The sequence below is a fragment of the Crotalus tigris genome, unplaced genomic scaffold, assembly GCF_016545835.1.
Source record: "Crotalus tigris isolate CLP2741 ecotype Arizona unplaced genomic scaffold, ASM1654583v1 scf7180000018838.1047803, whole genome shotgun sequence".
Taxonomy (NCBI): Eukaryota; Metazoa; Chordata; class Lepidosauria; order Squamata; family Viperidae; genus Crotalus; species Crotalus tigris.
Window position 1 is genome coordinate 1,511 of NW_024097227.1, and position 13,989 is coordinate 15,499.

The 13,989-nt window shown below is 35.4% G+C and overlaps 1 protein-coding gene across 1 annotated transcript in view; it reads right to left on the bottom strand.

Annotated features, from left to right (window-relative positions):
• Positions 1 to 765: 765 nt before the first annotated feature.
• LOC120314142 (synaptotagmin-6-like) overlaps positions 766 to 13,989 on the bottom strand; it is a gene marked incomplete at its 3' end in the record, with an annotated part of 123,164 nt that continues 109,940 nt past the window's right edge. Inside the window, exon 4 of the mRNA XM_039356928.1 lies at positions 766 to 886. Within this exon, the coding sequence (XP_039212862.1) occupies positions 766 to 886 (121 nt within the window). The remainder of the gene's footprint in view (positions 887 to 13,989) is intronic.

The window sequence follows — 13,989 nt, forward strand, 5'->3', positions numbered from 1 at the left end:
GATTTTCGCCATCTTCAGGAGACGGGTCTATCAGCCAGCCTACCCCCGACTGCGCACTGGATTGGCGGGTAGCTGCCGAGTCGACGCCGTTCCGCTGCTCAGGACTCACTTGGGTAAGCTTACACTTCTTCCTTTCCAGGCGATGTAAGGCAATCCCACCCTCGTCGCCAGTGTTGAGTCCTTGGCGCAAAACAGACACGAGAAGCAGTTGGAGTTCTCAGTTTTCTTTATTCTGCGTTCAGCTTACAAGTAGATGGCTTCAAGGCTTCCCAAACGCTCGCAGCCTCTTATATAGGCAACTCCCGGGGAATTGTGTTACTTTTCCCGCGCCAGCACCCGCGCATGCGCATGGCGCTGGCGACAGCCTGTCTGGTCCCGGGCAGCTTTGCACCTGCCCGGGACTGCCTGCAAACGCCCGAGCCGTTTGCAAGGCTCGGACATAACACTAAGGAAATTTGTTTGATTAATAAGTGTGTATGTGTGTATGATAAAATTTAAATCAGGTCTTTTTTTCTTAGACTTTTATGGAAAATATTTGATTTCCAATCAAATAGCACTAAGTAGCCTATTTATGCATACCACTATTTTCTGCATATTTCTGGAAAATATTTATATTAACCCAGGAATAATCTCATCAGAATCAAACAAATCAATCCATATAGTAATATATAGGACATTCCCTTGAGTCTTAAAGGAATAATAGTGTCACAGAAACATCACAGATATCAAATACAACCACCTTGTTCGGAGAAAGGAAGCACCTACCTGAGTATCCAGTTATGTCCATTGCTTTGAGATTCCTGCATTTAATGACTGTTAGAGTGAGGCGACCTGCAGTTGGCAGGTAACAAAGCGAAAACATGATCTCTCCCAGGTCCACACTTTCCTTTAATAAAAGAGAAAACATAAAGCATTAGAAATAGAAAATAATTTCTTCTCACTTGCATTTTTTGCCTAGACTTTCTACAGCTCCTTGGTTTTCTTTACCTCCTTGGTTTTCTTTACCTCCTATCTTCTTGAGGCAACACCAAGACTTTGTTATTTAATAACCTTTGACAATGTTTCATATGTTGATAAGCAAAGATGCTGAGATAACTATTTATGTGCCAGAAAATACATATGTAAAGTCTGCAGCAGATCTCTGAGCAATATTCGGATCACCTTGGAAAAGTCCTTCAATGATAGACAGCTTCCCAATCCATACTCACTGGAGTTTGGTTTCATTGTAGATTTTTGGAGTCATATCCAAACTTAACCATGAATTCTTCAGGTGAATCAGGAAAGCTGGCCTTTGAGACCTTTTATCCCCTGTTTGTAAAATGAGATAAATTATGCTCTGCTTCATAGGATTGTAAGAGTGGCAGAGAAAAGAAAATCAGCTTGTTTATGATATATAAATATTCAATATATAAAACTTGTAGTCTTCAGAGCTACCTACCCCCGTTGTGCTACCTGGAAATGTAGCCTGAAGCCACTGAAAGCAGCGAAGAGCATGATCTTAAATAAATGGGAAAACAGGAATAGGTTGCTAATTGGCAAATTAGAGAGGGCAGAATTTGATCCTCATGCCATGCACTGAGCAGGATGCAGAAGCAGAAGATCACATATAGCCCTATAAGATGCAGCCCACAATGTTCAGAGGATTTACCAAATGAATAACAATTTAAGGAGCTGCAGAGTTAGGAAACAGAAGGTTCTGTGCTATGAATTGCTTTCCACTCATAGAATATTAAAATTCGGAGAAATCAAAAGGAACTGAATATTTAGCTGTGGGTTCAGCAGCACTACATATTGTATTTTTGTTCAGGAGTGTGTTCCACTGCATTTAATGATGCTTATTCTGAGTCTCAGGTACATGAAGACTTAGCCTCAGAGCCTTAGGCTGAAAGGCAAGCATATGGGAATATGTTCCACTGAATTTGATGGGATTTATTGTTGAGCAAACAAACAGCAGTTGGTTGTATAGCTGTCAACGCTGCTAACATCGGATGTTCTTGCTTTGACAACAGATGGAAATGCAGCCATTTTCCTCTATTGCTTTTAGAGTTAGTTGATGCTGGGAGGGAGAATGTGGATGAGACTCCAGCTAGTCATAACAATAATAACTCAGCCGGGGAACCCAAGGTCATTGGGCCCAGTGTTGATAGAGTTTTAGGGGGCTGAAGAGCTGGGGAGAAAGCCGGCTGGGGAACGTGATTTATGACTGTTCATTGGAAAAGGGAATTATGCTTTGTTACTTTCTATCCAGGGGAGGGGAAATTAGTTTTTGGTTTCAACTATGTAGTGCCAATACTTTGTTTCTTGAATAAAAGATTCTTTAAGGTCTTTTGAAGAGTTTCATCTGTTGGAACCATGACAATAGCAGTTTTTACTCTTGTTAAACATGAAAGCAGCACAATTCTCATATGAGTTTAGATAAATGAAAGGACTTTAAGGAGTTCTAGTATATAGAGAACAATGGAAATCCTACTATATACCAGACAGTTCAAGTTATATGTCAACAAGGTAATTCAAAAAACATATGAACTATACATAACATAGACCTGAGCTAATAGGAGTTCCATTTTGCCTGCTTATCTTTACTTGTTTTAGAAGAAACTCAGTGCAGTGCATGATTAGTGGTGTACCTGATGTATTTTGCAATCAACAGTGGACAATCTTCCTTGTCCTCTACTTATTGCTCACCTACAGTATTAATCTGTCAAGCCTCTACTAGATCTGCCTCCAAAGCAACAAAGGCCTTTACGGATGTTTTGGCCTCTTCAAATGACTTATTTTATCTCTTCATTTTCTGGTAATGGAACAGTAGAAAATGTCTGCTGAAATGAGGCTTAAACTAACCAGGGTTAATTAATGTGCTTCAGTGTGAACACTTACTAGTCAACATGACTTTTGGGGAAAAACCTTTTAGAAAATACTGACAAGTTTAAAATTGCTAAATTGTGTTGTGACCTGACTTAACAAGCTTTCCAGGGTCTGATAGGTCATTTGAACGGTTTTTACTTTACTTTAACCTGTGATTTCTTGTAAAACTCACCATTGTGACATCTTAATGTTAAGAGGTTGCTTTTCTTTTGATCAAATAAAAATTAGTTAAGGTATCTATGCTATAACATAGAAACAATAAAAAGACCTATACTCATATTTCTATTTTGCCAAGTGTCAGCCAATGCTAGGTGTCAGACAACTAAATCTAACTGGTCCTTTGAAGATCCAGAGATAATAAACACACCAATGAGTAAGGAGAGTTCAAGCAATGGAGATACTCCAAGACTCTGGGTATAAATTGCTGCTGAGCACTCAAGCCTGTGCTGAGAGGCTCCCAATCTTGCAATGTTTATAGATCAGAAACCACTGCCTGGTACCTGGCCAGAACCTGACACTTGGTAAAACAATTTGTTTCTTCAAACTTTTCATTATTTCATGAAACCTTTTTCTGAAGACAAGGCATTCCACTAGAGCTATCTATTGTATTTATATTAATCCTTAAATTTAAATCTAACTCTAAAGGGAAAAAAATTCAAGGTCTTTTGCATAACCCTAGGTGGCGCCCTGTAACCTTGCTGAGATAGGTGGCATCTCTACTGATAACTTTAAAATGAGACAGAATGGAGGCCTGTTGATTGCTGCCCAATTAAGTGTTAACTTGATAAATACATTTATTTTACTACCAATATCTCACATTAATTGCTTCACAAATAAAATTTATCAAGGATCATAGAGAAATTTCATAAAGATACTTTACTGTTTTCATTTTATAATGACAGCGCTAACTCTTATCTAGCAAGGATTTCAGTTGTCCAGCATGATAAATTTGCATTTATATAAAATTTATGTACGTTGCATTAAATCCTTTATTTACAGAATATTTACATCTGGATTGCAATATGTTCCTTGACACTGAATTAGTAAGCAAAGTTTTTTTCCTCTCAGTTTTAAAATATCAAATGTAGGATGTAATAGAAAGGGGAAAAAAACTCTGTCCTTGGAATGTGTCCTGATATATCAGTGCTACCAGCTCACTAACTTGAATCTTGCTGTCAGAATCCAGTATAAATATTGACTATATCATAGAAAAAATATTAATTCAACTGAGAATATATAATCCTATCTCACAATACTGTATTTATAGATCACAAGCACAGCACACAAAGGATAACCTGATCAATCACAGCATATTCTTAAGATGATCTTTTAGGAAAGGGCTGTTAGAGTGAAAGCTAGAGCATCATATATCCCTGTGCCCTCCAATTGTTGATGTATGGCTGGAGCGATTAACATAAGATATATTCACACATGAGATTAAAACCAGTTTTTAATCAGTCAGTTCATAATGCATATCTAAAATTCTGCATTGCCTAGAATATTCCTTAGGCTTTTATTTGCTGCATCAGCAGCTATCAAATATTGTTACTTCAAAAGTAGTTTTAAACAAGCTTTACATATATAGATTTCTATGTGCAGAAATCACCTCATGTTTCTCTTCAGTTAGAGCCAAATGGTTATACAATATTATTGGCAGAAAGTTCTACTTCATCTAGAGGGAATGTTCTTTTCAGAGTAACTAGGTTGTGCGGACATACTAGTTACAACATGCTCAGATAGCTTTCATTTACAGCATCGGATATAATGAGCCTGGCTGACCAGCATGTGGCTGAACTGAGACAACCATTATATATTTCTAGTATATTCTAATGAGAAATATTTGAGCTTAATTGAGATTAATATGCTAAAATTTTGCTTTAGAAGAACTGAATCCCTTCTCATTACTTAGTGGTGACAGCTGCCAAAGCAGTTCAACTTTAATCTGGGTTGCAGTCAGTTGAACATTACATATTTACTTCCAGATAAACTTTTGGAAGCCTACACAATGTGGCTGACTCATCATTTGATTTATGTTCATACTACTCCATCTTCTTTTCCTAGCACTAAGCCCAATGAGATTCAGTTCATTTAACAGTAGAAAAGAAAATGTTGCTGAGGAGTCTGTAGAGCTTTATACATTGGATGTCAGTGAGAACAAAGTTTGAGCTAACTATTTTTGTCTGATCATTATGCAGAAGTGATAAAACGGCAGTATGTAACAATAGAACTATTGTAAAGTGATAAGTTAGCTCATCTCAGGCTTAGTGAACAAAGGATGCGATTGAACTGAAAAGGGTATTTATGCTTTACCCTTTTCAAAGATTATTCCCAGTTCATCCATGACATTTTATGTCCATTAACTTCTCAGACACTTCTAAAAAAGCCACCTTGATACCCTATTAGTTAATAGAATTATCATAGTTGCTTTTCATTTTAACTTATATTTTTATGTTCCCTCCTTCTTACACTTCAAGAAAAAATGAAAAGATTTGGCACAAGAATACCAAAATTATTGGATCTCAAGCTATATCACCAGCAATGTGTGGTTTGATTACCTCACCAGATTTTTTAGCATGTTTTAATTTTGACATTCAGTACAGACCATCCATATTAGCCTCACAGAGCATCTGTGGTCCCTGGACTGCATCTTGGACCCAATGAACTATTAATGAGCTGTTTATCTGGAGTTTCCAGCAGCTAATTCCCATTGCCATTAATAGTAAAAAGAAAGAGAAAGGGCAGAAATGAAATACCTTTTTTCCTCTAGGCAACAGCATTATATTACTTTACATATTGCATCTTGGGAAGTCCAGAAAACAGAATGGAGTAGAAATCCATAGCAGACCTTGCTGAAAACATGTTTGGACATTAGTTTGCAACCTTCGCTATTGTTCAAGAGAAATCCTGCTTAATGATCATGGTTTTCAATGTAGAAACTGAGGTGAGATAATAATTTTTGAAGAAAATGGATGTGATCCAGACAGATTTAATTGTAGTAAGATCATTCTGATTCAAAAGAGATTTAAGAGAATTCTTCCAATAAAGGTTTTCATGACCTGATTCTAAATATTCAGAAGTCCAATTGCAATTAAATGCGATTACTTTTTATTTTAAGATGGCAGTTATAGAGATACATAATGCTTTCTTATTATTGTCTTTTCTTTACTCTTGCTTTTAAAAGAATGAGAAAGAGGCCAAAGATCAAGAAAGCTGATTTCAAAATAATTCCTAGAATCTTAATGTATCAGAAATATATAGTCTAAATGTTTCCTGCATAGTATTTCTGAATGTAGCCTGTATGTTTGTTTTCTATATATTTAGAGCAGTCTTTCTCAAATATTTTACCCTGAAAGAAGTCCTGAAATAATTTTCCCTGAATCCTTGAAATAATGTCAGGAAACATTTGTACAAAACTGACAAATAAATATGAAAACTTCAAAATGCAATTTAATTCTAACCTACACGATCCATGTTTCACAACATTTACAATGGCAAAATGGCAAATTGGCAGCCAGGTCACAGATTCTTAGCACGGCAAGTGCTAGCATTGTGCAATGAGCAAAGTAAAGAAAATATTTTTACTATACTATCTAGATCATCAGCTTTAATTTGTACCAGCAAATTAAAGAGTTAAGTTCATTCTACCATCTCTTTTCTCCTATGAAATTTGCCCTATATTGACGCTTCCTTCCAATTAATATGTGGATCTCATTGTTCTCTCTCTCCTACAATTGCATGCTGGACAACATCATCAGTATCAACAAAGGAGAATTATTTGTAGCTCAGGGTTGCCATGAGGGGTCCTTAGAGCTTCTGAGGTTGGTGTTTTTTGAAGATGTTTCATTACTCAAACTACATAACATCATCAGTGCTAGTCTGGTGATGTTATAATCCTGTCTGATGATGTTCTAGCATACCTAGCACTGATGATGTTACCTAATGTGGTAATGAAACATCTGCAAGAAAAACAAGCAAGCTCAGAGAGCACCAAGAACCCCTCAACATCATCAGTAGTGGTGATCAGTTGTGTCCATTGTTTGTTTATTACTACAACTTATATGTTGTTCTTTTTTGAGAGACTCTGAGCACTTTATAGTGTTGAAACAATGATTAAAAACAAAACTCAACAAATAATCAATTCATCATTTAGGAGTAGCACGGTCTTATTGGTCTTTAAATGCATTTATGAAGAGCCATGTTTTTATGGCAACAGTTTTTCAATAGTTAAGAGTTATGCCAAACTGGGAAATAACAGTAATTAGCTAAAAAAACTACCTCTGAATAGGGCTATTTGTTTGGATGATTAGCTGGTTGGTTGGTTGAGTTTTTTAAAAGTGAAGAATTCAGTGCTATAGCAATTTTAAATCATCAAAACAATTAAAAAATAAAAATTAGAATATTTTAGACATGTGATGCGACACCCAGAAAAATATGGCATACTCCATTTAATCCTCCAGGGAAAGATTGAAGGCAAACGAGGTCCAGGCAGAGGAAGAACATCATGGCTTCAAAATCTAAGGGATTGGTTTGGACAAAACTCAGCAGCACTTTTTCGTGCAGCTGCTGATAAAAACAGGATCGACAACATGATCGCCAACGTCCGATAACGGATATGGCACAAGAAGAAGAAGAAGCAATTTTAAATAGGAAAGCATTTAAATTTCTGTTCTCTGGAAGGAAAGAGTCACCTAACATGTTAGGACTGCTAAGGGATACATGGATCCCTTACATGGATAACATTTATGTCAGCAGTATAAAATGTATTATTGCCGGAAGTAGTGTGCTCACAGATTTGGAGCCTAGCATTTTTTTAAAATTAACATTCTTTTAATTTTAAAAATAAATAAATAGGAAATACTCTTATAGCCAATAGGTGGTCTGAAATCCCAGTCCTAGTCCACTGGTCCAGAAAATAAACACAAATTTAAGCTAGTGTGATAGGAAGCATCCTGGGGGACTAACCACCTTTATCATTTTTCTCTATTGTAAACCTGCCTCCATTTATGAGAACCATTACTTGTTCTCTGCTACAAAAGAATGCCATCATTTTCCTTTTCACTTTCTGCCTTCTTAAACAAATTAATTCTGCTGGCATGAAAGGAACATTGATGGTATATTTGGAATTAGTGCTACCATAGATTGATTTGGAATTTGTGTGACATACTCATCCCAATCTGTGTTTTCTTTTTCTACTCCTACTCTTTGTCTGCAGAGAGGGGTTGTAAATCAAAACAAAGACTGGAGTTCATTTCAACTATAGACTTGGAACCCAGGCTTGGTTAACCCAGATAAGTTTGCTTAATTTCAAAGAGGACTGGATCAATTTGGATCTAAATCTAAACATTTCTGAATTGATTGGCAATTAATTAATTTTGTTGTTTGCCTGACATGTTTAACTTTCCCAACAGTTAAGCATGTTGTACAAATAGAGCCAGAAAGTATTAGTAAATCCAGCAAGTAGACCTGATTTGGCAAGATTTGGCTATACAACATGGATAAAATGCTGAATTAGTTAATCCTGTATTAACTACAAAAAGGACATAATCCAAATGGAAGCCCAGTAAATACATGCAATAATATCCTTGTTTTGCTTTCAATAAACCTGCCCTTTAGAGAAGGGCCATAGTTCAGAAGATAGTTTGGCAGTAAATAGAGCTGCTGTGAGTTGTTGCCAAGCCTGTTATTTGCAACTCTAAGAAATAAATGTCTTTGGTTCACTTTCTATTTTTAGGGGGAAAAGAAAAGAGCTACAAAGAACACTACTGTGAATAATACTCTTGTTTAGCAGTTGCTTGGCTTCCTGGGACTTTTAAACTAGTGTTTAAAAAAATAAACCTGGAAATCTTTATGTTAAACCATAACAAAAATGTACAGCCACATAACATCATTTTTCTTTAGTCACTTGCGTAAAAAATATATTTGTTCTACCTAACTCTATTAATTGACTTGAAATTATAGGAACTGATTTGGCTTCCAATTCTGAAAAGCTTAAATGAATCTGTGCCTTGCAAAATTTCCACGGAAAGGTAACTTTTTGAGAGATGGGGGGTTCTGAATGAACAGAGCGCTTTCTCCCAAGGGTACCAAAATATAATTTAAACAGTGAAACTGAACTTTAATTGTAATATGAAGAAAAGGTTAGGTTTGAAAGCACATCTGCAAAGCTGATAAAAACCTGACAGGAATTTCAAGAATCATGAAACACATTACCTTCCTTTATTAACTATTAGTTAATCAAGACACATTATGCTATTGGAAGCCATCAAAAGGCCAGGCTGCTGCCAGAGCTTCAAATATCAGCACTCATATTATCTTACGAAAGGATTTGATGACAAGACTTCATTGTATAGGTAAATCAACAAGAAAAGAAATCCCATGAGAGGAGAAAATGAGCAAAGAAGGTAGGTTGAGGATTATGCATTTTTGCTTCTTCACGGTTATTTTTTTTTAAAAAAAACTTCAGGAAAGAAGGAAGGAAGGAAGGAAGGAAGGAAGGAAGGAAGGAAGGAAGGAAGGAAGGAAGGAAGGAAGGAAAACTATCATTTAAGCATAGTATACTTAAGTTTAAGATGCTGTTGAAATAAAGGAATTTCTATAATAAATGCTATTATCCAATTTTTAAAAAAGCATTGTTAAAGTGCCAACAGATCTAAATACTATTACACATAGTAATATTGAACATTATACTACATTCCATTGCTAAATTTTGCTCTAACTTATTCTCATATCCTAAAACAAGATAACCTTTTCATTTCAAGCATTTGTATGCTGTTCTCTTCCCCTCTATTCTAACCTCTGAAGGCAGGGACATGTTTGAGGTCATAGAATGATCTATCCTGGCAAAAGAGATGCTTCAGATACATCGATCCCAGGCTGCATGGCTCTGTAAGTCAAAACCAGCATTTCAACTTGATTCTAAGAACACTCTGAAAATAATGTGCCTCCTTGAGCAACAACAAAGAATATGTTCAATACATTTATCTGTGTTTTGTTTAGGTTGGCTTTAATGGTGAGTTCCTGATAAATGCCTCCGTTACTCACCAGGAGCCAGAACAAATCACAGAACACAGTAAAACCTGAAGTGGTGGCAGCATAACTTTGCCTTGCACTGATACAAGCACATCATTTGGAAATGAGAACACTTTTAGGGAGATAGACTGGCTCTATTTAGTGCATAAATAAAAGGCAGTATCATGAATAGAAAGAAAAGAAATAATATGTTTCCAGAAAAGGGAACGAAAAAGTTTAATTTAGTCAAATGCATTTCAATAGGTTTAATGTAATAATAAGGTTTGGTGATCAGTGCTGTAAAAGAAAGAATACACTATTTTAAAGGAGTTTTCTGACCTTCTGATATTTAAAATTGAGTCTTGAGTTTGCAGATTTTAGATGAGAGAGAGAGAACACAGGTATCATTAATGTAAAATGCTTGATCCTATATAGTCCTTCTAAGAAACTGAGAATGTACAACATTTTTGGATTGAAAGTTTTACTTGGCTTTTGAGTGATTTACCAGAGCCAAGAATCTGGTGGGAAACATACAAAAACGATATGTAATTTTATTTAAATCATATATACAGTATGATTGTTCCCCACATTTTTACTGTACTCTCCTTTCATTATATTAAAAATTAAAATCCAATGGAAACTTTTGGAAATACTCTGGGGGCTACGAATAAGGCTTCGGAAGGTCTTGTGTTGCTTTAGGGTTTGTGTGCATGAGACTTGCACATGCATGCTGCTGGGAGGCTTAATACTGAAGTAAATAAATAGTGCAGAAGAAAATACTTTGGCTTTTTGAAATAAAGTAATTCCATAGTGAGGGCAAAAGACTGCTGACTGCCTTCATTCATCTATGGGAAGACTGAGAGCTAAAACTTTCTTGATGATACCAATGTCATCAAGAGACTTACTATGTTTGATATTTTCTCATGCAACTTAGTTATGATTTTTATTTATTGATTGGATCTGTATATCTGCCTATTTCATCAAAACAACTGTCAGATAAAACCAACAAATACAAAAAAACTACCTTAAGAAACAAATAGTATAAAAAAACAAATATATAAACTCATAGGCAAAGAGAAATTATAGTATAATACTTCTGTAAAACCTGAAGTACTCAATGTTCCATTGTCAAATGCAATTTAACTTATGTATCAGTGTTAACTAATATCATCTTATCTAAAGGACTGAGATGCTGATTTTTAACAATGAGTACCATTTAAATTTAATATTTTATTTTATCATGCAATCTCATGTACAGCTTAAACAGAGAGGCAGAACTTATATGTCTACAGAAAAGGTGTTTGCTACTTGAGATTTTATCTAAAAGATCTGCCCATGTGGGATTCTCAAAATACCAATTAAATTTGAAATCACTATTCGTGTATAAAATATCTTTTACCTATATTTGTGAAATGAGGCCAAATGGAAAAAAATGGTTTATTTCTATATAAAACTAAAACATTTGTGTGTGATATTTTGTAGCCTTAAATTAGGTGAAACACCACATCATAGGGCAACAAAGGTACCTCAAGTGGCTAACATACGGAATACCAGGACATATTATTCCTGAGGAAATGAAATTTGGGAAGGAGGGAGAGAGCCACTGACCTGCCTGCTGGGAAGGGAAGGGAAGGGAAGGGAAGGGAAGGGAAGGGAAGGGAAGGAAGGAAGGAAGGAAGGAAGGAAGGAAGGAAGGAAGGAAGGAAGGAAGGAAGGAAGGAAGGAAGGAAGGAAGGAAGGAAGGAAGGAAGGGACTGCCGTCTTCCTATAAAGAAAGTCAATGGGAATAACAATAGAATGTCAGAAGTTGCTCTCGCTTCTACTGATATTTTGTCTGCCCATGATCATTCTGACTTTCATTTTAGGGAGGGAAATATCTCTGAAATGATGACCTACAGTTCAAGGTTGTCTAGTATATACATATAAAATGGCTATCAAAAGCATTATCTCTATATAGTAATCAGAAATTACATCTCTGCAATCCTCTTTAGGTATGAATTTAGCTGTCAAAAACCAGGCTTTTCATATGCTTATTTATGGTTCCCTAGCTGACATTAAATTAGCATTTATCACTTTTGTTAACTCATGTGTTTATATTACAAATGAAATGTTTTATGTAAATCTGACATTTGTAGAGTAAACAGAAAAAACAGAAAGATCAGAATCTCATTCTAGATTGTCTGTTGAACACATGTTCAATGGATACATATTTATTTCAAAAGATGTAACTATAGATTGGCCAATCTTAAAACATAACCACAACAATGGCTGCATAAACTTGAACCATGGGTGTAATGTGACATCCCTGTTTCCTTCCTCTCCACCTCTATTAATATTTTCTATTGTCTTCATTCTTCTCCTTGGATGTCAGATCATCATATAAATTCAACCTGCTGGAAAGAAATTCACTTTACCAATTTTTTTTCCTTTTTATTTAGCAACATCAATCTTCTCAAGTTGTGCCATCCCTGATCCTTCTTTTCTCCATTTTACAATTCTATTCTATAGTAACTAAGGATTCAAATCCCTTTTTTTATCATTTTATATATTTCTAATTCAACCTATTTTTCTTCAAAGTAACATGCCCACGAAAACATGCAGCACATCTACAACCATTTTGTGCCCCCTAAGTACACCCTAGACTCGCAAGGGCCCTAAATTTAAGCCATTTCAGCATTTTGGTAAGGAAGGAGTTAAGGTTTAGAATATATAGTTTTTCAAATCTTAAAACCTCTCCCAAACAGATCTTAGACATATCAATTTTTGCAGTGTGACTCTTGATCTGCTGTGCAAAGGTTGATGGGGCTCTCATGTAAGTGGTGTTAGAACATTGGGTTAATATAGTTTTAAAGATGAAAAAAAGACAAAAATACAAAAAAATGAAGACTATTCCATGACCCCACTCATATTATATTACAGTTCTTCCCTCATTCGTGCTGCACGAACCTTGTAGTCCAAGCCATCTAGTTTACATTTTAGGCTTATTCAATAAATCATGGACTGATGTATAAAACAATGTTTTAGAATTATTCTAACCTTGGCTGAAGAACAATATGCAAGGTCTTTTTATTTACATGCTTGAAGTTTGTATAGCTTATTCTTCTTGTGCCTTCATTTCTTTTTCTTTCATGCAATATTGTTCATTTCCTAGTTTTATTCAATTTTATAACTGTTCTTCTCTCCTTTGTTATATTTGTATTCTGCTTGAACTTGCTACTCCATTCTTTCTTTAATTTTTTTTCTTCTAGACACCTACTATCAGTTAAGGATATTAAGTGATCCATAATGCTAAAGTAGGAATATTCAAAATTATATTAATGTAAGGTCCTGGAAGATGTTGTAAGCTGCTAAAAATCCCTTGATTGCTGTGGATGACAAAGTAAATAAATAAATGTCAACCTTATCAGCATCTCATTCTGTAATGAATTTGATTAATCCTGATTAGCTTTCCAGTATTAGCTTCCTTCCAAAGTCCTCAGGACATGTTGAAAGTGAAGATCATATGACTGCAACTGCAGCTTTCATTTTAAAGAACATAGATTCTATTTCGGGTAGCTACTCCATCTTTCAAATAGGTGTGAACTAATAATTCTCTAGATCCTGTGGCACTAGCCTTATGTGGTTGCAAAAATCCAGATAAGTAGAAAACTCAACTTTTGCTATCATCTAAAGTTTATTCTGACTTTTTCCAGCCCAGATATTGTTATCGTGGAATAAGAACATACCACACATACATACACACCCACACACAGAGAGAAAAAAATTGATTCTGCTGCAAATTTAACATAAATCAGAACTGTGATCTTCACTTAATTTGATATGTGAAAAGTGATTTGTAGTGAATTGTCTTAGCACTGAAGCTGGCCAAAAATTTCACAATAAAACTTCACAAAGAGCTGTTTTATATTGCTCTAGGAATAGACACTGTTTACTGGAAAATAATTGACTGCGATAAATTGATTATGCCACAATGAATTAGATAGTAAAACCATCATGTTACAATTTTGTTCTGAAATGTGCATGACAAAATGCTGCTTGCCTCTTCCCCCTCTCTTTATTTTGTGTTAAGTTAGCCTTATCTGTTCAGTCTGAGAGGGGTACTTCTAAAGCAAAAAC